This window comes from Kryptolebias marmoratus, linkage group LG3 (genome assembly GCF_001649575.2).
Source record: "Kryptolebias marmoratus isolate JLee-2015 linkage group LG3, ASM164957v2, whole genome shotgun sequence".
Classification (NCBI taxonomy): domain Eukaryota; kingdom Metazoa; phylum Chordata; class Actinopteri; order Cyprinodontiformes; family Rivulidae; genus Kryptolebias; species Kryptolebias marmoratus.
Genome location: NC_051432.1, coordinates 11,099,079 through 11,124,029, shown reverse-complemented (window position 1 = coordinate 11,124,029; position 24,951 = coordinate 11,099,079). Strand labels below are relative to the sequence as shown.

The 24,951-nt window shown below is 42.9% G+C and overlaps 4 protein-coding genes and 1 non-coding gene across 5 annotated transcripts in view; 1 reads left to right on the top strand and 4 right to left on the bottom strand.

Annotated features, from left to right (window-relative positions):
- Positions 1-93: 93 nt before the first annotated feature.
- Positions 94-2,008, bottom strand: LOC108231495 (perilipin-2). Its single transcript, XM_017408577.3, has 6 exons — positions 1,825-2,008; positions 1,512-1,716; positions 1,217-1,299; positions 852-1,110; positions 644-780; positions 94-506 (listed from the first exon to the last, which is right to left on the bottom strand). Exons 1-6 carry the CDS (start codon positions 1,858-1,860, stop codon positions 168-170), a joined length of 1,059 nt encoding a protein of 352 aa, XP_017264066.1. The 5' UTR covers positions 1,861-2,008; the 3' UTR covers positions 94-167.
- Positions 2,009-2,702: 694 nt separating this feature from the next.
- On the bottom strand, positions 2,703-8,500 carry spag6 (sperm associated antigen 6). The gene is made up of 11 exons (XM_017404157.3): positions 8,381-8,500; positions 8,211-8,306; positions 7,978-8,144; positions 7,152-7,335; positions 6,837-7,042; positions 5,765-5,938; positions 5,537-5,689; positions 5,263-5,454; positions 5,039-5,155; positions 4,791-4,936; positions 2,703-4,690 (listed from the first exon to the last, which is right to left on the bottom strand). Exons 1-11 carry the CDS (start codon positions 8,403-8,405, stop codon positions 4,627-4,629), a joined length of 1,524 nt encoding a protein of 507 aa, XP_017259646.1. The 5' UTR covers positions 8,406-8,500; the 3' UTR covers positions 2,703-4,626.
- trnas-cga lies at positions 2,843-2,924 on the bottom strand. Its single transcript has one exon. It is a non-coding gene; the product is annotated as a tRNA-Ser (tRNA).
- Positions 8,501-9,598: 1,098 nt separating the features above from the next.
- smu1b (SMU1 DNA replication regulator and spliceosomal factor b) lies at positions 9,599-18,890 on the top strand. Its single transcript, XM_017416360.3, has 12 exons — positions 9,599-9,932; positions 11,926-12,136; positions 12,213-12,365; positions 12,461-12,577; positions 12,848-12,970; positions 13,379-13,498; positions 13,633-13,749; positions 13,901-14,028; positions 16,050-16,176; positions 16,273-16,434; positions 17,329-17,481; positions 17,621-18,890. The coding sequence occupies exons 1-12, from the start codon at positions 9,907-9,909 to the stop codon at positions 17,717-17,719; spliced, it is 1,536 nt and encodes a 511-aa protein (XP_017271849.1). The 5' UTR covers positions 9,599-9,906; the 3' UTR covers positions 17,720-18,890.
- A 427-nt stretch (positions 18,891-19,317) lies between these two features.
- The window catches only part of dnaja1 (DnaJ heat shock protein family (Hsp40) member A1), an 11,859-nt gene continuing 6,225 nt past the window's right edge, over positions 19,318-24,951 (bottom strand). Inside the window, exons 5-9 of the mRNA XM_017410652.3 lie at positions 22,822-23,049; positions 22,608-22,722; positions 21,647-21,762; positions 21,193-21,293; positions 19,318-21,112 (exon numbers count right to left, since the gene is read on the bottom strand). Coding sequence (XP_017266141.1) covers positions 20,879-21,112; positions 21,193-21,293; positions 21,647-21,762; positions 22,608-22,722; positions 22,822-23,049 — 794 coding nt within the window. The 3' untranslated portion in view covers positions 19,318-20,878. The remainder of the gene's footprint in view (positions 21,113-21,192; positions 21,294-21,646; positions 21,763-22,607; positions 22,723-22,821; positions 23,050-24,951) is intronic.

Here is a 24,951-nt window from a genome sequence, read left to right as displayed (position 1 = left end):
TCCAAACAAACTTGTGCAAATGAAAATTCTGCATAATTTAAAACTAATTTAAGTAACCAAATATTTCTATGCAGCCTGCCTGAAACAGGAAAAAACATTCATGAATCAGACTTTTATTTTATACCATTAAGTTTAACAAACAAAACAATTAGAACATTCATCAAACATCAGCGGCTGTTTCTCTTCACACAATCCCTGACGTTACAGCCGTTTTCAAGCACCGGCGTCCTGGCGGACCTCATTCGGAAAGCGGGCGTACCCTGGAGGCGAGCCTGCTCCTTGTTAGAGGGCGAAGCTTCAGCGGCCCTGATGCGGTTTCTGCCCCGAAGCCGGACCGGTGGTGATGCCGGACAGCTCAAGTTGTACATCTGGGTGACGAAGAAAAGCACGGAAACCGCCTGATGCTGCAAGTACTGAGGCAGTCCTTGGAGCCTCCACGCCAAGGTCCAACAGTTGTTCTGAAGGTCCTGAACCAGAGCAGTAGACCTGGACAAACTCTTCCTGACCTGTGGAATCAAATAAGATGCGTTACCACAGCACATCGCTGTGTAATGGAACAAGGAGGCATTTGGTCATAGCATTTATATTTGGGAGACAAGTAGACTGCCACTTCTTTCCACCTGTTGAGCTGAACGCAACACACCTGAACAAACTGGATCTTTGAGCCAACTGTATGGTAGGTCCTCTGACACAGCTTGGTCGTGAGTTTGATCATCCGCACAGGGTAGCTTGTACTGCAAGCGGCAGCCTCGAATCCCTCCACCAGGCGGGCTTCCTTTTCTGCAGACAGGGACAGGTGCGTTTACGATCTCAAGCTGGGCCACGTTGCTTTTGTTTTTAATGCCACGTACCTTCATCCTCTTCTGTCGGAGGAAACACGTGATCCATCAAAGCCTCTGACAGGGTCAAGGTTGAGTCCAGTCCTACAGCGGTCACCCTGATGGCTCTCTGCACCAGAGACCGGTTTGCTACATCATCATCAGCAGCAGCGTGGGGGACCCTGCTCATCACCCATGTGACGGTGTGCTGGACACAGTCAACAGCGCCGTTGGCTGCGATGCTCACCACACCATGAATCTCACCGATCTTGTTCTTGGCAGTGGCGACGACCTGTGTGAGCGAGTCAAATCCAGGCCGTGTTTCAAAAGGTGTATTCAAGTGGGAGAGCTGCAGCACGAGCAGTGGTTTGTTAGAATTCATGGAAGGGTGCGGATACCTCATCTGTGGGCGACTGCAGCACAGGAAACGAAGCCTCCAGCCAGTCCAGACCTTTGCACGCGACGTCATTCGCAGCGGAAACTGGAAACACACCCAGAATGTGTTGGAAAGTTTTAAAAACTGGAGTGCTCCTTTCTGCCCAACCCTAAAGAAGGCTTCAAGTTTCTGATTATGAACAAGTGTATAGACAAAACAAAATGGGAGCTGCATCTCCAAGAGTGAATTCAGCAGAGTGCTTATGTTAATTTTTTTTGCAGACAGGGAATGCACTCACAGAAAACCCAGGTACTCACTTTGGGGCTCCAGTTTAACAATGACAGGTGAAACTCTGAAGTAGGCCGCAGTGGTCAGAGTGGTCATTCCCCTCTCCAGGCCTTCACACAGACACTTCAGGTTGGGATTACTGCATTTAGTCTCCTTATACAGGACTGATAACGTGGAACAAGCTGAACGAACCACAGGCAGCTTGGCTACCCTGTCAATTGCACTTGGTATTTTCTGAAACAATAAAAAGGAAGACAAAAATAAAATAAAATACTACATAAATAAAGCGTACACAGATGTCTCAGAGTTTCACTGTAAAATTTCCGGAAGGTTTAGACTCACCTGTTGCTTGTTGTAGTTGTTGTTATTCAGGGACATTTTCGCAGTTTCTTGGAGCAACAAATGAGTGAAACACGTAAAAACTCAAACGTCTTTTGAACACTTTACCTGTTTGGGAAAAAGGTTCAAAGAAAATAAAAACTCACGGCTCAGGAAGCCGGCTGATGATTACCTCCTGTAATCAATTAGCGCTCACCTGCTGTTAACGCCTCAGGAGCCAAGTCTCGCGATGTTTCCGTCATTTCGCAACGTGGTGCGTTCAGGGTATACATTTCTTTTCTGTTTGTGTTTTTCCCATATTTTATGCTCATTTTCTTGATAAAGTTCTGTTCAAGAAATATAATAAAATAATCAGCCATAACTAACTGTAATTAGATGTCTCCTTTTTTGTATTCTTATCAAATTATGTTACTGAATACAGTTTGTTATACAATAGGGGCAAAATCAAGATATTTTGCATATATTTATTATTTTAAAACAACTCAAACAGCAAAATTATAAGAAATAGTCCAATTTAATTAATTTTGTGTAATTTACTGATGTAGTCAGTGTTAAAAGAGAGGACTTTTGTTTTTGTTATTTTAAAAATAAAAGAGCGTGGCAAATGCCATCTTTGTATGATAAAATAAAAACAGATTTAAATAAATAAAACTGACAGAACTTAGAGTTAAAGGAAACGTTCCTTTCAAAAGTCTACAAAACAAATCCATCCACCGCTACTCAAATAAAACACTTCATTTGTACCAATTACCAACAAATGCTGTGTATAAACTCTGTTGCTAGGTTAATTTAATGGGTGAAGTAGTATTTTCTCTTGAGCACTACCTTCCTAACATCAGGATATTCACTACTAATTAAGTACTACTAATATTGTACCAGTATATACAAGTATTCCATTTTGTTTTGAACCTTTTTTGGATTTACTAATATTGTACTTCAGAGTTTAATATTTGACTTGGTGATAAGAACATAAAGGTTTCTTTTTTTAAATTTGCCATCACTTAGAAGACAAGGGTAGCAACGCTGTGAGCAGGGTTTGAACCTGCGCGGGGAAACCCCATTGGATTTCGAGTCCAACGCCTTAACCACTCAGCCATCACAGCATGCGAAAGACACATATACATCAACATCAACATTTTGTTTAATCACTGAAGCCAAGAAAATATTTTTAAAAATATTTGGAAAGTGAGCATGACGTACAATCAACCATAAAGAAGTGCCACCCCTGTTGTGATGTTTGGCAGAATTTAGTAAAATAAAAAGGATTGACAGATACCTTAGAGACACGCTGTCTGGTTGCTTCCTGTCTTTTGGTCATAACAACCATGTCAATAAATCAGAATCAAGAAAAGCACTCTCACATGTAGATACTGGGATAATTTTATGGAGCCTAAAATCTCATCAAAGTGCAAAATTAGTACCAAAAACAGTTGTTTACATTGAATGAGCCTGTTAGCCTTACACATACGTTGACCCAAACTTCAAGACTGATCTATCATATGATGTTCTTTTCACCAGTTCACCAAAATCTTTGGTGCTCTGATTACATTTTTAAGACTTTGTTTTTCCTCCCCTTTTTCTTGCAGCAACCCCTACCAGTGTATGAGCCGCCGTGGCCCAAAATCTGGTAACTTTCAGCAAACACTGCCAATACTGTGGGTTGCCACATGCTTTCACTCCGCCATGTAACACACATAAGAGATGTAGAAGCAAACTAACAAACTGTTGAGAATCAATGCTTTTCAGAGTCTAACCCAGTGCTGCACACTGCATCGATTTTTGTATATATATATTTTTTGGACGCAAAGAGTGTGGATCTAGAGGATGCCTATAAAGCACTGTGCAAACTCGTATGCAGTGCACTAGAATGAGAAGTCACAATGTTTCCAGTAAAAATATGGAACAGGTGCGAACTGCTGCACCAGACAGATCTACACTCTTCTGTGAGCAGGTGTGCTGTGTCACATTCAAGTCTTCTAGCTTTGGTTAACCAACTCGTTTCACCAGCAGCTGATTCAGACAGGCTTATCTAAAACATCCACAGGGTCATTTACACGGGGTATTTTCAGGCAAGATTTATATCCATGCAGATCATTTCTCGTGTCTTTTGACACGACCTTTAACTATTTAGATTGAGCTAAACAACATTCAGTCCTTTGTAAAGACATGTTGCAGTTGTCCGTGTCTATGTGTGTTTTTGGAATAAAGTTACCTTGATTGTTGTCAACCATTTGCTCTCAATTAATAGAAAAAAATTGCCTTCTTATTACGTTAGCCATTGTTGATCTTCCCCCCCACCTCAAACACTCAGGACTTGTCTTTGTGTCCTCTACCTTCCTGCCTCCAGTTCCAGGCCCAGCTGAACTTGATGGATTATTACAATCTGCTACATGAGCCGAAGAAGCTGGCCAGTAAAGTTCTGTTGTGGTAGCTGAGAATCATTCACAGCCCAAACACTGAGCGTGACATCTTGCAATATCACATGAGAACATTATTGTCCAGACTTGAACAAAACGATTGCAACTCCATTATTTTTTCAGCATAAGATGATCTTACTCTGAAAGGTGCCTTCCATCAAGGTATGCTAGGCCTTTAATTATATACTTAATCATGTAAACAAATAAAATCATGTATTACTTAAAATATTTGTCTATAATTGGACATGGTACGATGGTGGGGGGGCAACAACAAACAGCTGTTGAAACAAACAGCAAAAAAACAATTAAACCAATCTCCATTCAGATTAATAAGGCACAGTGTGTATTTATGTTCAAACTGGAGGAGGAAGTGTATTTTAAAGCGACGTCACGCTGGCTGGTAGTTCTCTAACCGCTGCAACAGGACCTCGGAGTAGCCAGGGGAGTAGTACCTGAAACAAACACACACACACACACACACCTGTAAATACCTGACTCTTGGCTGACGGTTAAGACATCACAGAATGTGCACAGGAGGAGGAAGAGCTTCACCTGACGATCTCTTCAGGGAAGCAGCTGTTGATGGTGTTGATGTACTCCTGCAGGGCAGACCCGGGCTCAGCGTCGATCTCCTGCACTTTCTTTAGGCCCCCGCTGGTCACAAACAGACGGCGGGCCTTGCTGTCATGAGGCAGCACCTTTGCAAGCCAGGAGACGGTTAGGCAACGTATTTGCTCGAAACGACCAGAAACTTGAAATAACGAGCACACATTTGTTTCAGCTGCAGCTCGCCTCCTGACCTTGCTGAACTGGCAGAGGACGTGTTTGAGGATGTTGCTGGGAGCGTCGTAGAGGAGCGGCTCCAGAGCCTGCAGCCAGGTGCACTTCTGCAGGATGCTCTTCAGGGCCTTCTTACTCTGAAATGCACCACACTCTCTGTGTTAGCGTATGAACAGTTCGGTTCCATCGCCATGGTTTAGTTTCACTTCATCCCGATGAGACAAGCATGACTCCCACGTCTTACTTTGGCCTGCAGGTCCTCTGAGCTGCTGGCATCCATGTAGAGCTCCAGCAGTTTGGGCAGCAGGTTGGCTGTGGCCACTGCCTTGGCGTGCTCGGAGGTGTGTTGACCTATCTGACCGATTGACCAGACGGTGGCCGCCTTGATGTGATGCTCAGACTCCTCAGACAGACACAGGGCCAGCTGGGGGACACCCTGCGTGGACAGCTGGGTTAAGTTTGACCTGGAACACGGGGAGGGGGGGACACCTCTGGTTTTAATGTAGCTACATTACCACCTTAGAGAGAATGACAGCCTTGGCCAGGTTTTCAGTGTGAGCTGCCACATATCCCAGCATCATGATACCCGGCAGCCGCAGGTTTCCACGGCAACCGCTCAGGTAGTCGACCACTGCTGCAAGCCCACCGCAGTTAACTATCACCTGGGCCAGCTGGAGAAAAGCAGATGCTTCACTCACCGAGTCTTTGTGCGCTTCAACAAAAGGAAACACGTGAGACTGACGTACCTCTGGCGTTTGCTTCACCACCTCCCTCATCAAGGTGGTGACATTTTTCCTGACGTACTCGTCATGGTCTCTGAGGGAGGCGATCGCTGTGGGAAAGACCTCCGCCTCGACCACCATCTCCGCCAGGCTGACCGAGTGTTTGCTGATCTGGCTGAGGGCCGAGAACACCTGCCTCTGAATGGAGACAAACAGCTTCGTTTCAGAAAAAAAAAAAAAAAAAACATCTGAAAATTAAACGTAAAACATGGCTTCATTATTTCCCCTTCAAACTGCTGAATCTGCGTTAAACGTTCAGGTTGACTGCTGTCTAATGTTCTTAAGTTGCAAAAATTCCCTTGCAGTAGCTGTTAATATTTAACAATAAGGCTGAAAGTGCATTGAATTTATTATTGCTCACCACTGAAATGTGATCGTGCGTGTGTGTGTGCATTTGTTTGTTAGCAAAATATCCCATAAACCGCTTGACAAATTTTAATGACACTCTCCCAAAGCAATCTCTTGACGTTCCCCTATAAATGATTAACATTTGAAACAAGTCCAACTCAAGATGGCCGCCACAGCTAATCAAACTTAGCAAACACACACATGGCTGTAATTCTTCCAGTTTTACAGATATTGAATTCAAATTTCGTCCTCAACACAAACTCCAAGCACTAACAGACTGTGTGAGGTCTTTTTTTTTCTCATTTTGGCTGTAATTGTTGAAGTCAACTGTGTCTGTCTGTTAGCAAAATATCTCATGAACCACTGGACAGACTTTATGGAAAGTAGTTAGAAACATGGATGTACCAATAAAACTGTTGAATTTTTAGAGTCAACTCAATTCAAGATGGCCACCACAGCCAGCTGACTTCAGAAAAGTTAAAAGCAGCTAAAACTCAGTCACTTTTGAGCTAAATTTTGGTGTGGTAGTCGCTGAGAGTCATCCCCAACGCAATTTCTCAAATAAGTCATTCTGTTGGATGAAGCGCTTCACAAATTAACCGTTTCCTCCTTTCTTTTCAGTAATTTGTCTGCTCCAAATAGGCCTGGAAAAGTCAGATTATGTTCCCTGAGCTGAAATCTGTCTCACCTTGAGTTTGGCGTCCCGGCTGAGCATCATCTGTGCCAGGTGAGCGATGGCGCCGGCGTCCACCACGGTTTGGGCCAGCTCTGGTGTGTGCTTGCAGACGTCGCTGAGCGTAGAGGCGGCGATGCGTTTGAGGGCCATCTCCGGCTCCAGAAGACACAGCAGCAGCAGGGGGACAGCTCCTGCGTCCACGACCGACTGGGACAGAGCTGCGCGGAGGGGTGGCGAACAGGAACACAGACACACACAGAGGTGTGTTCAAAACAGCAGCGCCACAGAAGCACATGCACACATCAGAGCAGGTCTGTGTGTCCTTACAGGCGTCGTGGCGGGCGATGCAGCCCAGAGCCCAGGCAGCAGCCTCCTTCACCCCGGGGTCAAACTCCTCCAGGCAGAGGACCAGAGCGTCCGCCCCGCCGCAGCCCACCACAGCCTGGGCCAGCTCGGGGGAGTGTTTGGCCACGGCGCGCAGCACGAACGCCGCTGCCTTCTTATAGAATCTCTGCACACAAACACACACACACACACACACACCTGTTACTTAAAGAATCCCATTCCAATAATGAGAGAAGTAGTTTTTGTTACATTTTTGAATTGCTAACAACATCTGCTTTTTATGGCTGTAGATCCTACTTCCAGAGAGCTAGAGGAAAGTAAAAATGTACATCAAACAGCTCGGGACTCAAGAAGGTTTCAGTAAGGTAAATTTGGACAAATTTAGTTTTAGAACTAGATTTTTTTAATTAATTAATGATTTTTTTTCTTTGTAGCCAGTATTTCTATCACACACTCTCTCGCTCTCGTAATTTATTTTCTGGATCAGGAGTTGTCAGCCCGCTTTGAAACACTTCAAAATTGCTCAGTTTTATGATAAAGAGAAAAACTTTCCTTAGCTCCAGTTTGAGCTTTTACATGAGCTGAGAGAGAAAATAAACTCAGGCTGCTCTCATGGTAAAAAGATCCAGAAATAGCCCAACACACACACACACACACACACATTCACATTCAGGGGAGTCCTGCAGTGTGTCAGTCCCACCCTGCCCCTCTGATTCTGTTCTTTCACATACACGCCATTGTCCAAAGGATGGGATTACAAGAGAAGGATGTGTCAGTAACAGAGAACACGAGGAGGAGATATGCTCACATTCTGTGTGGCCAGAGACTGGACCAGCTGAGGCAGGATGTTCTCTGTCACCACGGCCTCGGCCAGGCTGTCGCTGTGGTCTGCCAGCCGGCCGAGAGCCAGAGCTGCTGTCTGCTGGATGCTGGGCACCACGTCCAACATCAGGGGACGCAGCAGGGACATCACGCCTGCAGGAGAGGAGAGGTGAACGCCGGTGTCACCAGCAGCTGCTGAACGGGGCTGTTCCTCCTTACCTGCACTTTGGAGGAGTTCTATGTTTTGTGGTCTGGATGCAAGATCAGCAACGGTTTGCACAAACTGCATCCTTGACTTCTGGTACTGTTCAAAAACTGCAGAGAACCAACAGAGAAACACTCAATCACCAGTTCAGTCTTTTAGAGTTTAACAGCAGGGTTCATCTCACCTTGAATAAGCTGCCTTTGACTCATTTTTGATTAAAAAAAATAACTCGAAAATTGTTTAATACAGGATTTAATGCAGCGTTTCTGAGCGCAGCTTCAGACTTCAGGAAGTGTTGTTGTTGTTACACGTTGCCGTGGCAACAGGCAGGAAGTAAAATGCGCCACCGTGGTGACAAAGATCGTGTATTTAAAACACACGTCTCACGTCAGAAAGTTTTCTGACGGGGGCCACAGATGGGGGCCACTGATAACCTTGAGGTGACACAACAAAAACCAAAAGACAAAACAGAGTTTAGCCATTTATTTCTGCTGTTGTCATATATAGGTTATTTGAAAAATACTGCAATATAAGAATTAGGGAATCAGAAGCCCTTTTTTTTAAGTCTGACTAAATTTATAAATGTCTGTGGACTTTATTTCTTATAAACAGATGAAGAAACGGATAAAGTTTTATTTTTTAAAGGGGTGGTGGTGGTGAAATCGATATTTTCTTTTGTTCTTCTCATTTTTTATCATTTAAGTAAATAAGTAATTATTTTGCATTTCTTTCCAAAATGAGAGAGCAAAGATTTATAGTCCTGCTGAAAAACTTTTTTTTTTTTTTACATCTGCTAATAACTATAAAGTCAAGAGAAATAGTAATAATAATAATAATAAAAAAATCAAACTTAAAAATCTTTTATGGCTGTTGTTCCTTCCAATTACATTTGTAAATACAAACTTTATTGGGAATAACTACTTTAACTCTTACATATTTATTAAGGTACCATGGGAGATTATTGTATTAAAGAACTTCACACATACAGCTAGTTTTAAGCTCCACAGGACCTATTGTAGCTGTGTGATTTTGTGCTGGACTGAGGTGTTTGGCAGTAAATGAGTCTGATGCCTCCTCCAGGAGCTCATTTTCAGCTGAGCAGAGGCAGATTCAAATAAAGACTCTCACTGAGAAGACGCATGGGTGATTATGACTCTCTGCTATCAGAAAACAAACAAACAACAAGCTCTAACTCAGTGCAAAGAATCTCATATGGCAGCCAAAAGTCCCGCTCTGCCTCTGCACGTTGGTGCGCAGACAGAGGGGATTTTATTTTTCCTTTTTTCCCCCGGCAGGAAGCCATCATGTCTCTCCTCCAGAGGGGTTGCACGCTCTGGAACACGGGGTTCTGCTGGTGGTGCTGATGCTGCTGTTGCTCGGACTGCAGCTGCAGCGTCCCGCCTCTCTCCCGCACACAACGTGCTCAGCAGCATCTTTCATCTGGAAACGGGCCTGCGTCAGGGAGGAGGAGGAGGAGGAACAGCTCTGACACTCCAGAGGCAGTCACAGGGGTCTGGGTGGAACAAAAAAAAACCACACACAAAAAAAAACCCAAAAGATGTGAGACGCAGGAGAAGGCACGTGCGGTAGGTGGTCTCTGGCACTCGGGTTTCACGTGGCTCTGTAGCCGAGCCTCCACACCGTCACCACCACCATCATCATCATCATCAGTCCGGTGCTGCAGCAGCAGGAGACAACATCCCGACCACCATGGCTGTGGAGCTGGAGCCCGCAGAGTAAGTGTGCTCCTCTTCATTTGTGTGGGGGAAAAATATTATATTATATTTTGCGTTATTTCTGGATGTCTCGTGCTTTAGGAAAAGTCCACCCGGTGGTTTCACGAAATTTGCAGCAGCCATATTTGAACTTTAAAGTTATCTCTAAGTTATGAGCACGGCAATGCATTTGGACGGAATCAGATAAATGAATGTCACAACAAGTCTTTAACCCCGTTTGGCGCAGCTGGAGGTGGCCGTCCGTGATCCCGTCCGATTCAACTTTTTCGAGCCTTTATCACTGAAACAGGCTTCTGGTTGTTGTGGTCGATAAATGAGCAAATGCCGGGCAAATGGACCGAGCCACTTCATCTCGCTAATTAAAGCGGGCGGGAAGCTTCCCGGGGATGTTTTGCAGTCAGCATCTATATTTCATCCACATGTTCCTGTTGATCCGATGGGCGCTCCGCCTCCGCCGAGGATGTTGCTGCTTTATTCCCTCCCTCTCTGTGTTTCCGGTTACTTTAACAATCCTGTTGTGTTTTTCTGCGAGAAAAGTCATTTCTTTTGTCCTGATTTGAGTTGCACGAGATTTCAGGACTTTGTTCACACGAGTCATTTGAACAGACAAAACCAACAGAGTTCATTTGGGCTGTTTTGGTCAACTTTCTCACATCCTTTTAGTGGTCAAAATGCCCAATCAGTAGAAATGACGGTGAGACATTATAACATTGACGCCAGCACATGGACATGACTTCTTTCCTACACCCTCTGGTGCATTTGTATTTGAGTGGACACACACATATATACATCCACACACACTTCGTTCCTCTTTTTAGCTTCCATGGCAACCTCAACAGGATCCTGTCCCTAAAAAACAACCCTTTTCCCCACCAGAGCTGCACCTGTTGGTGTTCTCACAAACAATCTCAACATTGTTTCAATCATTTATATAATTTTTTTTTTTTTTTTTTTGCAGCTTTAGTAAATGACCAGACAAGATTACTTTAATAAAGGAGAAACCCCTTTAGCATGGGGGTCTGAATCACCAATAATTTCTGTACAATGGTTTGATTTTCCAAAATTAGCGGCATATCAGTCATTGCTAAAGGACCCTTTATTATGGTGGCACTAGCATAAGAAACATTCTTAGTAACACCAAAATGGAAACTACATCACCTATTCTACCATACTTAGATCTATTTAGTAAAATATTTTCCACTTGGCAGAAAAAAAAGTAAAAAAGTCATAAAGAGTTCCACAAGCCACACTTTTGTAGCAACACCTCATGGGACTAAGTTGCCACTTTGCCAGCTTCCTGTAGCTAATGTTAGCTTGTTTGTAAACAACGGGGGATTCAGTTTCTGCTGTTAGGTTTTTTTTATATCTGGGATTCCATTTGCAATCAGGTAATTGGCTTTGTTGTCTCTGTGTGTGTTCATTTGTCTGTTAGCAAAATATCTTATTTTAATAAAACTCTCAGAAAGTAATTGTTGGTTTCACATCTACAACTGATTACACTTTGGAGTCAACCTGATTCAAAATGGCTGCCACAGTTATTTAACCTTAGTAAACACAAAATTAGCTATAAATAACTGTGATTTTTACAGATACTGAGCTAGAATTTTGTGTGGCATTAGCTCATGCAAGAACGTTGTTTAAAACTTTGACATGAAAAGAAGCAGGCAAAACTTTTTTTTTATTTTTATGGAATGTTTCATGTAAACATGGAGCCTGGGCATGTAAAATACTGTCAGGCAGGAAGAAATCTTTGTACCTTTTGTGCGACCGCCAGTAAGCAAGTGAGTGCATATTTTTCAATAAAACCCGAGGCCCAATAATTCAAAAATGTCAGGAAATGAAAGCGGAATCATGTGGGGAATCAGAGTCTTTGACCTGTTTTGATGCGATAATTCAGGCAGCGTGTGAAGAATTCTGAAAGGAGCGCAGTGTTTTCTGTTTTTATCAGCGTGCGATTAGCCTAAAGGTTTCCCATACCTCTGTGTCTCCGCAGCGTGCTTCGCCTGATAATGCAGTACTTGAAGGAGAATAACCTCTACCGCACGCTGAGCACCTTACAGGAGGAAACCACGGTCACGCTCAACACGGTGGAAAGCATCGAAAGCTTCATAGAAGACATCAACAGAGGCCACTGGGACTCCGTTCTGCTGGCCATCGAGTCCCTCAAGCTGCCCGACAACACTCTCATTGACCTCTACGAGCAGGTGAGCTTCAGTCTGTGCAGCAGGCGCCGCCCTCGGTGCCCCGTTTGACGACCGATCCCTTCGATCTGCTCAACAGGTCGTGATGGAGCTGATAGAAATGAGGGAGGTGGGAGCCGCCCGTTCTCTCCTCAGGCAAACCGACCCGATGATCATGCTGAAGCAGACCCAGCCCGAGAGGTACGCCCACTTGGAGACCTTGCTGACGTGCTCGTACTTCGACCCTCGCGAGGTAAAAGAAAACAGCAACAAAAAAGAGAAACATTTATGCATTACAGCAAGCAACTGTATCTGGGAGGGTTTCACAACAATTCACCCGGACTGCAGGCGTACCCCAAAGGCAGCAGCAAAGCGAAGCGGCGCAGAGCCATAGCCGAGGCTTTAGTGAGGGAGGTCAGCGTGGTGCCGCCTTCCCGCCTCATCGGGCTCCTGGAACAAGTCAGTGTGAGTATACGGATCGATGCTCTGCTCAGTTCTCTCCCTAATGGCATAACAGGGGAATTCCTGTTACTGAACTCCCCCTGCCCCACCTGCCATCTTCTGACTCTCTTCTACCAAAACTTGGAACAAAGCCAGTAAAAGCAGGGTTAAATGGCTCCAGTTAACTTATTTACCCTGCCTGAATTTTATCCCTCTTAACTGCATTAATGAACAACATTAAATTAGAATTAAAATGAGCGTTTAAATGAACACTCTTTTACCGCTCCTTGGCAGAACGAGAGACGGCAGCAGCATCCAGGTTACCTCTCCCCTGACACCACCATCGACACGTCTGGCACCAAGGAGCAACGAGTGGAGAAAGAAACCTTCCCAACGCAGCTGTACCGCCACATAAAGGTACACACACCAACGTGACGGTGCCCTGTGTGGCAGCGTTTCAACAGCGGTCGCATTTTGCGGTCCATTCGCGGAAAGCACAAGCTTGCTTTGTGACAACACAGACACTAAAACGCTGTCGCTTTATTCACCCGAAGACTCATTTTCCAGTCTGTGTTTGGGCTCTAAATGCCTCCCAGATAGGTCTGTGGGAGTTACTAATCACTGCTTTTTTGTGCCTAATGTGATAAGTGAGAATGGTCAGCTTATGCAGCAGAGCATTGGAGAAATTTATGTCTCTCTGCAGTCACAGCCCTGATGTTAAGCTGTGTTTTAATTCTCTGCTCCAATTCTGATACTGTGACACTGTGCTTTGACCGACATGTGGATATTAACTGTAGTTTCTATGCGTGTGATTTGAATGTGCAGTTTGGACGGAGGTCCCACGTGGAATGTGCTCGTTTCTCGCCTGACGGAAAGTATTTAATCACCGGGACAGTGGACGGGTTCATAGAGGTCTGGAACTTCAACACTGGAAAAATTAGCAAGGTATCATGACACCACAGACTGTATTTTTATTTATTTATTTTTTTAAATCCTGAATGAGATAACACTTTTTCTATTCATTTGTTATTAAATTTTCCGTTCTGCCCGTGTGTGTTCGGGTGTATGATTTACTGTAGGATGTGAAGTATCAGGCCCAGGACAGCTTCATGATGATGGACGATGCTGTGCTCTGTATGTCCTTCAGTCACGACTCAGACCTGCTGGCGACAGGAGCTCAGAATGGCAAAATAAAGGTCAGACTGGGCGACCAGTTTTAGCGTATCTGTTCAGATAAACAGCCAACAAGCGCCGCCTCGTTCAATTATCCGTTTTTACGACCTTGTGTTCAGATATAAAAGGTTGAATGACAGTGTTCACGTGTCTGTGTTTGTGTCACTGGCGAAGGTGTGGAAGATCCAAAGCGGCCTGTGCGTGCGCAGGTTTGAGCACGCGCACAACAAAGGCGTGACTTGCCTGAGCTTCTCCAAGAACAGCAACCAGATCCTCAGCGCCTCGACTGACCAAACCATAAGGTGGGATTTCATGCTGTGAGCAGTCAGCACTCTGCAGGCTGCACCTAGGTCTATATTTGTGCTCTGCAGGTGTGTGATCCGGTTTTACTGAAAAACACACCAGGCACAGCTCTTTGCAGCGGGAAAAGAACTGAAACACTAAGATCAATTTTGACGAAAAACGACCAAACAAAGAACAGCCAGCTGAACTTGAATAATTAAGAAATCGTTTAATTTCATGGTTTAATGTGGAAATGTGTTAACAGAAAGAATGAAAACATGAGGCAGGAGCTTTGTTTAGTTTAGTTTCATGGAGTCTTGTTTGGGTGGATGTTGGCTCCTGGGAGGAAAATAATAATAAAAAAAAAAACCTTCCTGACCTCAGACATGATTCACAAAAGTTTGGAAGATGAACACAAAAGCATCAGAACAGCAGAAGGAAGGAGGCAGCTCCTTTTTTTTGTTTTTGTATTTCACTGTGGATTATTAAAATGGGATGAAGTAGGCGGGTAACAAGTCAAACAAAGAGACGATGGTAAACAAAATACATAACCGAAGCTGTTCTTAAATACTGCAAAACTCATAAACATGTGAATGTATTTCTTATTAAATAATGGTTTTCGCTGTTTGCCAGACTGCATCTTCTGTTTTACCTGGAATGACAGAGCATATCTCCTCCCAAAAGTTTTTTAATTAACTAAGTACGATGTGTGCAAGCAATAAAAGTGAGAATTATCTTATATGATAAGTTGTGTAAATTAAATCAGTTTTATTGCATTTGATTTGATTTGATCTTCAGAATATATTTGAAATGTTTTTAATGAAAGTCTTGTGATAAATCAGCTTCTTCTAAAGTAAAATCTCAGCTTTTTTGGTAAAAAATTGTGACGAAATAATGAGCTCATAGTGTTAAAAAGTGGGCTCAGCAAAAACACATTTATATTTTAAACTAAACAGGTTATATGTCCCCTAGATGTCATATAAAATTTATAGATTTTATTTTTTTTTACATGCTTTCAGCTAGTCAGTTATTACAGTATAACAGTGGTTGGACTTCCACTACTTTTGTTATCTGTTAATTTAAATTAATTGTTGCAAATTTCAGGACTTAAAATGACAATCAACCACCTTATAGGCTAAAAACGATGTGGTTCAAATGCCTTTTTATGAACTCCTGTCAGTTTCACGTTACGCAATTATTCCAGCAGAAATATTCTGATATTCCTGCTGGAAGGGTGTAGAAGTGCTACAGCTAGCAGCTGGCGCTATTAGTGCTTGCAAATAACCATAAATATCTGCGTAATACAAAGCTAACATCGATGTAAAGATTTAGAAAATGTTTTTTTTGCATGAACTGAGATTTTTGAGACTGAAGTTGCTTGAAGACGACAACAATCCGTCCATATTTGGTATATATATATATATATATATATATATATATATATATATACAGTAGGTATAGATAATAATCCTTCATAACCTTTCCACAAAACCCCACATCAAGAGATTTGAACTATTACCTTCATACATCGTAAATTAGCAGTTCCTGCGCAGAATAAGGAAGTCTATTCCTCACTTTCTTTACATCCTGCACACACTTGTTTGAATCCCCTTCACAGGGAGGGGGTTGAATGTTATTTCTGACTCCTGGTGGGGTGTGGGCTGAGCCTCTCTGCTGAATCGGAGGCACATGTGCTGTGTGGGTGCAGCTGAGGTGCCATGTGCACAGGCACAAAGCTGCAACGTGTTCCTCTTCCTGCGGTCCCACAAGCTGAGAAACATTATTTGCAAATAGTAAATCCCCTGCCAAGACACGGAGTGAATCAGCAGGCGTGAGGCGTTTTGTCATGGTTTAGCTTCACTGCGCTCAGTCACTCAACAGGAGCCAAAAATAGCCCGGCAGCAACACGTTTTGTCTGCTCTTCAGAAGAATCCCCGTCTCCAGGTTAAACAGACGGCTGTTCAAGTCAGTCAATGCTGCAGTCGTTTGATTCTGTCTGAAGTCTGACTTTCACTCGGTTAATCAATAATCTCTCCTCCAGAATTCACGAACTGAGGTCAGGGAAGACGCTAAAGGAGTTAAACGGTCATTCATCGTTTGTAAATGACGTTTCTTTCACTCACGATGGTTTTCACATCATCAGCGCTTCATCCGACGGAACCGTTAAGGTACAATAAACCACCTGGGGACATATTTGTAGTGTTACAGAAGCTGGGAGAGTGCTGTACCTCACTGGAAATGTTCTCTTCTGTGGATCTTTTCAGATCTGGAACATCAAATCTTGTGAATGCATTCACACTTTCAAATGTCCGTCAACGGCATCAGATGTCCCGGTCAACAATGTGATTCCCCTTCCCCAAAATCCTGAGCAGTTCATGGTTTGTAACCACTCCAACACAGTGGTCATCGTGAGCATGCACGGTCAGGTGAGAGCTCTGCAGCTAAACCAGCTATTCTGCTGTAATAGTTGGTAAAGGAATGCAATATAAAGGAATATAAGTTTGTAGTCCTTATAATTTCTCATGAGCGGTTGTGTTTATTGCTTCTTTTATCTTTTGTTTTTTTGTATTTTAACACACCAGACAAGGAATTCTAAAATTTGTCAATTTAAAAAGATATGGTTTTTGTTTGTTGCAGCTCAGGAGGAATTAATGAAGTGGTCATTTATCAAAATGGATAAACTGTTCATGATCAACAAGTCTGTGAATCCACTCACTGCTGCATCTAAAACATGCAACAAAGTAGTAAAACACAATGAAACACTAATCTAAGTACAGAGAACAAATGAGGTCGCCACGCTCTACATCAATGCCAGTGAAAACATGGAAGACAAATTCTTCCAAAATAAAACATTTTTAAGAATAACCAGGCATTTAGCGTTATAAAATATGGTATTTCCTATTTAAAATGACAGATAAATGAAAATAGCTTTCCTTGAAGGAATGCATTGCATGACAAAGCTGTGCTCAGACTATGTGTCGGCGATGACTCCCAGCTACCACCACACTCAATTTTACCTCAGTGTCTGTAAAATGAACAGTGGTAGCCATTTTTGTGTTTGCTAAGGGCTAAGGGCTCTCCTTGCAGTCAGTGATAATCAAAAGTTCAAACCAGGTTTACTGATTTTCACAGCTAACTTTCTTTATTTCTTCTGTTAGACTAAAGGTGAACGAATCAGTGTGACTTCCATCAAACTATTCTCTATAATGAAATAAAAGTGAATTTTTCACATGTATTTTTGCACCTCTGTTTCACGGCGTACCCATACCAGACACGACTGTGGTGCTGGAGACGTAACGTTCCGCCCTGTTCCTCCTCAGACCGTGAAGACGTTCTGTTCAGAGCGAGCGGAGGGAGCAGGTTTCGTGTGCTGTGCCCTGTCGCCCCGCGGGGAGTGGATCTACTGCGTGGGAGAAGACTTTGTGCTCTACTGCTTCAGCTACACATCAGGAAGACTGGAGAAAACCCTGACTGTAAGCCCTGCTGCTAATACCCAAGAATTATCCTCATCCGCTCATTTTGTTGTCTCGCTCTTGAGCAGATAGGAAAATGGGGGGGGCGTTGGGTAAATTAGGAACACGCGGTGATCTGTGTTCCTCTCCGCGCCCACAGGTTCACGAGAAAGACGTAATCGGCATCACTCACCACCCACACGAGAACCTGATTGCCACATACAGCGAGGACGGCCTGCTACGGCTTTGGAAACCATAAACCACCACATGCATCGTAACGTGGAGGAGCTACTCAGCAGCGTGCAGCTCCATTCGTGCATCAGCTTAACTTTCGATTCTTGTATCAATCTTTACGAGAAGACAGACTCTCTAAATTGAAAACTTTGAAACTTTTACTTTCATGATGGGCTGGAAGCAACCAAGGGACATCTCTTTCTTCGATAAAACCTGAACACAGCAGTTAACCTGTAGCGAATGCCATCAGGTTGGCTGATGGATGACAAACATTTCACTGCAAAAAGAGGAAAATAAAAGTCTCCATCTCATTGAAAAGTTAGGGTTAGTTCCGAGCAGTCCACACTCAACTATGCTACTTTCATTCCCAATCAAATCGTTTTGCTTGTCCTCGTGTAAAAAGTGCCCGAGCTGCTTTGCTGTTCAAGTATTCATGAGTTTGATTTATTTTCCAAAAGTCTGCTGCGTTAACTCTGTCAACGCTGTCCACGGTAGTTCCTCTATTCTGCGCACAAACTCATCTCACTTTTTGAATCCCGCAGATTCGTCTCTTCTGTCTTTACCAAACACAAAGTGCATGATGGTGAACCGTTGTCAGGACGTTTTCTGTAACTGCCTCATGTTTGGACATAAACAAACAGTATCGGTATCCAGTGTGTAAATTGTAGCCGTGTTTAACCTCCCAGGACCCGGCGTCCACATATGCGGACATCACATTTCGCTTAGGATTCACATCAGGTCCCAATCAACCCAAACAGCAAAGAGAAATAATAAAAAAATGCACGTCATGCAAGAGTTTGGGTCTTAGGAGGTTAAAGTCATCCGTTTCTTGTAATTAGTATCCAGCCAGTATTTATTACTTGCACTATATATGTATCTGGTACACCACTATCAAGTCATTGTACTTGATTTTTTAATACTGATTGTATTATAGCGTCAACCACAGAAAAGATTTATCAATAAATTTAAAAACACTCAAAGGAGCAGTGATTCAGTGTCTTTTTAGGACATTGTTTTGTTTTTATTATTCTTTTTTTGCCACAAGGGGGAGCTGTTTTGTGTAGACTAAACAGTGGGGAGCCTTTTCATGATTGGACACAAGAAGCTTCAAATGATAAATCAATAAAAAGTGGTTAGGCAAAAACACCCCTTTAGGTTGAACTTTGCAAATATGCTGACAGACTGAAAAAAACCCTAAAAACATCTTTTATTTTGGCGGGAGGGAGGGAGTGTTTCAAACATCTCCAGAGATTGAAGTCAGCAAATCAGGAAATAAATAATATAAGAATTTTTTTAAAAATATATTTTCAGACAGTCTTGAAAGCCTCTTATTATAAGTTTAGTTTGCTTTGCTTATGTGGACAGTGTTACCCTCCCACAACAGGAAATATAGAATAAACTCGATATGTAAACAGACTTGTCAGTTTCATAGAAAGAGTCCTAATCTTTAAAACTAATCTTAAAATGAGTAAATCAGTGAAAAAGAAGCCAATGTTTTAAGAAAAAAACCCAAAAACAAACAAAACCCTGAAAATCTACTGGTAAAATAATAAAAATAATAAGACATTAGATATTTTTATTAGTTTCTCTTAGTTCAAACACTCAGAGATGATCACACATCAGTTTAATAAGACCTCAGATGACATTTATTAGGAAAACATGACCACAATCATTCTTGGTCCGAGCTTCTTAAAACGATACTCGAGTAAAACATATGTTCAGCTCCGTCCCCCAATAATTTAAAAGGACTAATAAACACACAAATACCTTCAAGAAGCACTGATCTACTGAACGAGTTCCTCCTCTGTGTGAATAATTGTGTTTTGCGATATTCAAGGCAATAACGACCACTTTAAAAAAAAAAAAAAAAAAATTGAAACGGCAATCTCAAGTAAGCTCAAGTTAAGTTATAAGGCTTAGAAACGGGCAGACGCTTCGATGAGGCGTCGAGGCTGCCGATTTTCAGTCCCTCCATAACTTCCCATGATCCATCTGGATTTTACGAAAAGGAAGAGAAACGTGACAAAAGGGTCAACGACTTGTGTGCCAACATAATCGACCAAAAATTTAACACTTTCTACTTCGATGTTCCCCATTTAAACTCCACATTAAGATGTTTTAAGACTCGACATGATCTCTTCCTCTGATTTGCAAAACAAACTTTTAATTAAAAGCCCTGAAAACGAGTTCCTCTTCATCGTACAACCAGGGTACAACTTGGCACTTTGCATCTTTACAAACGAGACACAACAGCAGCATTTGTCTTTCAAATCGTTCAGTGTGTTCTGGAAATGTTGCCGTCGAGGCTTCGGGGGCTTTTTAAACATTTATAAATGTTTTTTTTTAACCCCCCTGCCCCACCTTTTTTTTTTTTTATTTTAAAAATGACATAATTACACTTAGAAAACACACACTAACTTGTCTATACACCTGATGGGACGCCCCAGACAAAACTTCAGCTCCGACGAGATAAAATATGAAACAAAACTTAAATATTTAAATATTAGAGCTACAATTCAGTGGCTTGAACCTAAACGCTTCTGTTACTCCAAGCTTCCAGTCACATTTTCAAGAGTGTTTAGAAATGTCTTAGAAATAGCCCTTGAAAGGGTAAGCCAGCAGAAATGCTTCAACTTAGGTTCCAACACATATCCACCTCCACTACGATCTAAACTTTGGGTCCTTGAACACAAAAGAATGGATGAGTCATCTACAAGTGGTTTAACGCCACTGATTAAGTAACGCTACATATATATATATATATATATATATATATAAAAAAAGGTTATTTTTTATTTTAATATTGGCATCAGTTTTAGTGTAAATGCTTTAAAAGCAGGAATTCAACACGTCTGTCTTTCTTCTGAAGTCTCTGTGACACCGGCTCTCGTTTTGAATCACAGTGGGGTAGGAAAGGAGATCAAGATTTGGTCCCAGAAACGACAAAAAAAAAAAAAAAAAGAAAAATCAAGTCCTGGAACCTGAGCAAATGCTGCTCCGACACTCCTAAATAAAAAAAAGGAATCTGTGACACCGTTTTAAGATTCAGCTTGTGAAAAAAAAATTAAACTATGAAAAGCAACAAGATGAAAAGGAGGAGGGGGGAAAGTGCACTAATTTCCAACTAGATGAATTGTTACGTTGGAAATAAGGAATTTTGGACCGGGCGGAGGCCAGCTCTGCTTTAAGACGTGTGGCACTGAACGCCGCCGGTGCTGGCGTTGTCATCTTCATCCATGTAGTAGTACTGGTGTCTGTGTCGTCTCCTGCTCTCCAAGTCACAGTCCTCCAGGTCGGCGTAGATGTAGAGGTCCTCGTCCATGCTCTCTGGCTGCTCCGCGTCCATCTTTCCCGGGAGGTAGCGCTCCAGCTCCTTCAGCTTGTGCTTGGGGAGAAAATTGGCCGGCGGGAACACCACCTGCAGGAAGTAGCCAGAGCCGAGTTCATACCAGGACCACCTCGTTATAAAACTGGCTTCATTTTAGCAGGAGTTCTTACCGAGAAGTGGATGATAAGGCGTCCCTTCTCAAACGGTCTGCGATACGTGGGCATCCCCTCGTTTAACACACATTTGGTGTCTCCGGGCTTGATTAATTCCCCTGATGTACAAAATCAAAGAAGGATCGGAGTTAGCTTTGACATAATGAACCTGAGGTCCAGGATGTAACCTGGAACAAGCCTGCAAATGCTTGGTGAATCCTTTCGAGCTCGCATCTTAAAGAAGAGATTCATGAGGTTATACTTATTTTGTACAAAACGTAGAACGCAGGCTTACACAACAACATCTGCTAGATTAATCAGGCCGAAAACCTTTAAGCTAGAACCTGCATCTCAACCTACTGAGGTTTTATAAATGCAAGTTTAAAGCAAACATATCCAAGCATTAGGCCCAGTTCGCCTCTTCACATTCACCAAATGCAGAGGCTGCTGTGGGCTCACTGATTCGGGTTACCTGGATGCGACGTGACAAGAAGAGTTCTGTTGTCCAGCGTCTGGACGGGCTTCTTGAAACCACACAACGCCTCAACCAGCTGCAGCTCCATCGACATGAGCAGGTCTTGTCCTCTCCTGATGACAGCAACAAGAACAGGGTCAGCAAAAGAGCGAGTACGTTTAGTTTCGATTGGACTGTGCCTTTCTGGTTTTACACAGCCAGGTGAGTTGCTGCTTCCAAACGTTGATTTCTTCACTGAGATCGTTCAGTTTGACTAAGACACTCTACCATACGTCCCTCTGTGAAGCGTGTACTCAGTCGAAGTTCACTGAAGGGTTCGTGTGTGCAGGTTACAAGCATGCAGACATTGGAGAATTGGGACAGTATGGGTTACGTCTTCTACTTGCACCTCTGCGTCATAACTAAACATCCAACATGGCGGGGCCGATCCCTGTTTTGGAATTTTAAGAAGGTGCCAGTACGATTTTAAAAGTATAGTTTAGGTATTTTTGCTTTCCAAAGTCACTGCAGGAGATATTTGGCTGTTCAGATGTGTTTTGTTCTGGCTTGTTGAATACGGAGCAAAGTTTGATCGTATTCACACCTGTACAGCAGAGTGAAACAAGAATTATTTCAATACTTTACATTTAAAAACTGCTTTTTTCGTGACAGACGCAGCTTGCTCTGTCACCACCGCCATATTTCCGTCGTTTAATTCAAAACCCTTTCATTATCAATAATCAAAACGTCACATGCAGCGATGAATTGTGGGTAAATACTTCGCCGAAGTCCGCCTGGATGTGGGCTTAGCCAAAGGGCGGATGTAGTACACAAAGGGGGCGGGGCTAAAGAGCACTCTGGAGAATTGGGACACACCACGCACTCGAACCCTTCAGCGTGAACGCGCATTTGAAGGACACGAGGGTGGAACGAGGGTGCGAGTGAGAGCATCGGGACCGGGCCTCGGAGCCTGTCTTACCTGGTGAAAAACGGGTGCTCCTGCTGGTCGAGGACGATGATGATATCCCCTGGTTCCAGCCCTGGCTCCTGGTCTCCTTCACCGTGGAAAACAATCTTCTGGCCGTCTTTCATTCCTGTAACAATCAGGTCACGTGCTCGTAACATCTGCGATCAAACACGCACTGTCAAACACGCGCAGACGGGAGTCGTGCTAACGCTCCGTTTTCACTCACCTTTGTCGACGTGGACCTCCAGGATCTTCTTCTGCCGCAGCATCTTCCGGCCTCCGCAGGTCTTGCAGCGGTCCTTCTGGTTGATCCTCTGTCCCTGTCCCTGGCAGACGTGGCACACTGTGGACACCTGCTGGACCATACCTGGAAGCAGCTGGTGCATGCGGACCTGCATTCCTGTGCCGTGGCAGGACATGCACACCTGTAGAGCTCCTTTGCGACTTCCACGACCTGCCGGGGAAAAAAGAAAAGAAAAAAAAAGCAAACTGTCAGCGCTGTGGGCAACAAGGATGAACAGGTAAAAGTCATGGTAGAAAAAAAATAAATAAAAAAAGGGAAAACTGCATTTTTACATATTCTTATCAAAACTGTTGTTTGTATACTTTTTGTTTTTCTTTCAACCTGAGTCACCTTCCAAACACGAGGACTTCGGTGTGCACAACCGAGACACTATGTTTAGATGTATATCAATGTTGTGACTTCTGATGTTTGTCTAAATAAGACAGCTTTATGATTACGATGTTTTCATAATATTCCCACACACACATCAAGGAACACTAGGATTAACAACTCGCGCCCACATTATATCACTTATGCGATACTTTCTATTAAAACTCGGGGCATTAGTCAGCTTTTTGCACAACTCTGATAGCATGGCTTTCTTTCAGCGGACATCAAGTTCTCTCAGTTTCCACCATCAAAGCACTGGGCTCAGCACTGGACGACCAGTGCTAGAAGCATGAACTCATCTCGTCCTGAAGGAGCAGGAGGAGTATGGGGTTACGGTGAACAAGCGAACCAAGTAAAACTTCTTTAAAAATGTAGAGTAGGAACAAATTTTAGTCTGCCTGCTTTAAAGAGTAAAACACTAAGCTTCAATATGATCCATGAAAGTCCTTTAAAGCAACAAATTCTATTATTTGGCTTTTTTGATGTCTTCATGTTTTGCTTTGTGGATATAATCAGAACACTAGACTCCTCTCCAGATTTTAACGCTCACTGTGTGCTAATAGACAAGGATCTGACAACTAATACCCCTTAATCCAAGATGATTTTCTCCCACATCTATCCCACCACCAGCAGCGTGAGCTGTGTTAAATGTTTTTCATCCTGTTCCAGCCATAACTCTTTTATCTAAACAAACCCAGTGTGACATTTGGAGCGCCTATGTGAGCTCGTGAATCCTTGTCCCATAATCCACCCGTCAAACCCAGTTAACCTCCAGCTCTGCAGAAGAAAAACAGACTTTTAGAAACAGCCGAGTGCTGGAAGAGAACTGAATCGTCTGACTGTGATAGTGGATGGTGTGTGTGTGTGTGTTTTGATAAGTCTGCTGTTGAATAGCTTATTGAAAAACATCCCTGCTGTTCAGATGTTTCACAGACTCTGCCAAAGGCAAAAATGTGTGTGTGTGTGTGTGTGTGTGAGAGAGAGGAGTAGTGGAAGCTAAAGGTCATTCCCCACCACTGTGATGACTCACAGGTCAAACCGAAGATGAAATTGACCCACCATCATTATGGTGAACTTCAGAGGAACGAGGATCTTAAACTTGAATTTCCAACACGTTGCTTTTCGAGAACCAAACAGGCTGAACACTCTGAAACCTTTTGCACATACATGCTCAGACTGTTTTCTTTTAACGGCTATTTTTTTACAATAATTTCAAAAGAACCTCAGTAATTTAGCCAATTCCATCAATCTTGATTTCCACTAATTAGGCAAGGTCATTTTGTAGTCAATAATTGTAACGAGGGGTGAAAATTTTTTAACAGCCACTCAAATATTTTTCCAGCTACTATCTTTTGTTGTGACAAAAAGTAATTTCATATGATGATGATGACGGAGGTGGGTGGAAGCAGTTGTGGTGCCCTACAAGCTGAACAACACCTCCTCTTTCTGGACACTGCATGAAAATAACTAGATTTTTCTTATTTTATTTTTTATTTTAAGCCAATAAAAGATGCATATTTGTACATAAAAAAATCAGATAAGTGAAATTTATTTTTTGTGGAGTGTTTTTGAAGTATTTTTTGTGCTTTTGTAAGTTTTTGTATGTAAGTTGTAATGTTTTTCAGACACCTGCTGCTTTTAATGCATAGATCTATTTGTGCTACCCGCTTATATTTAACAGGT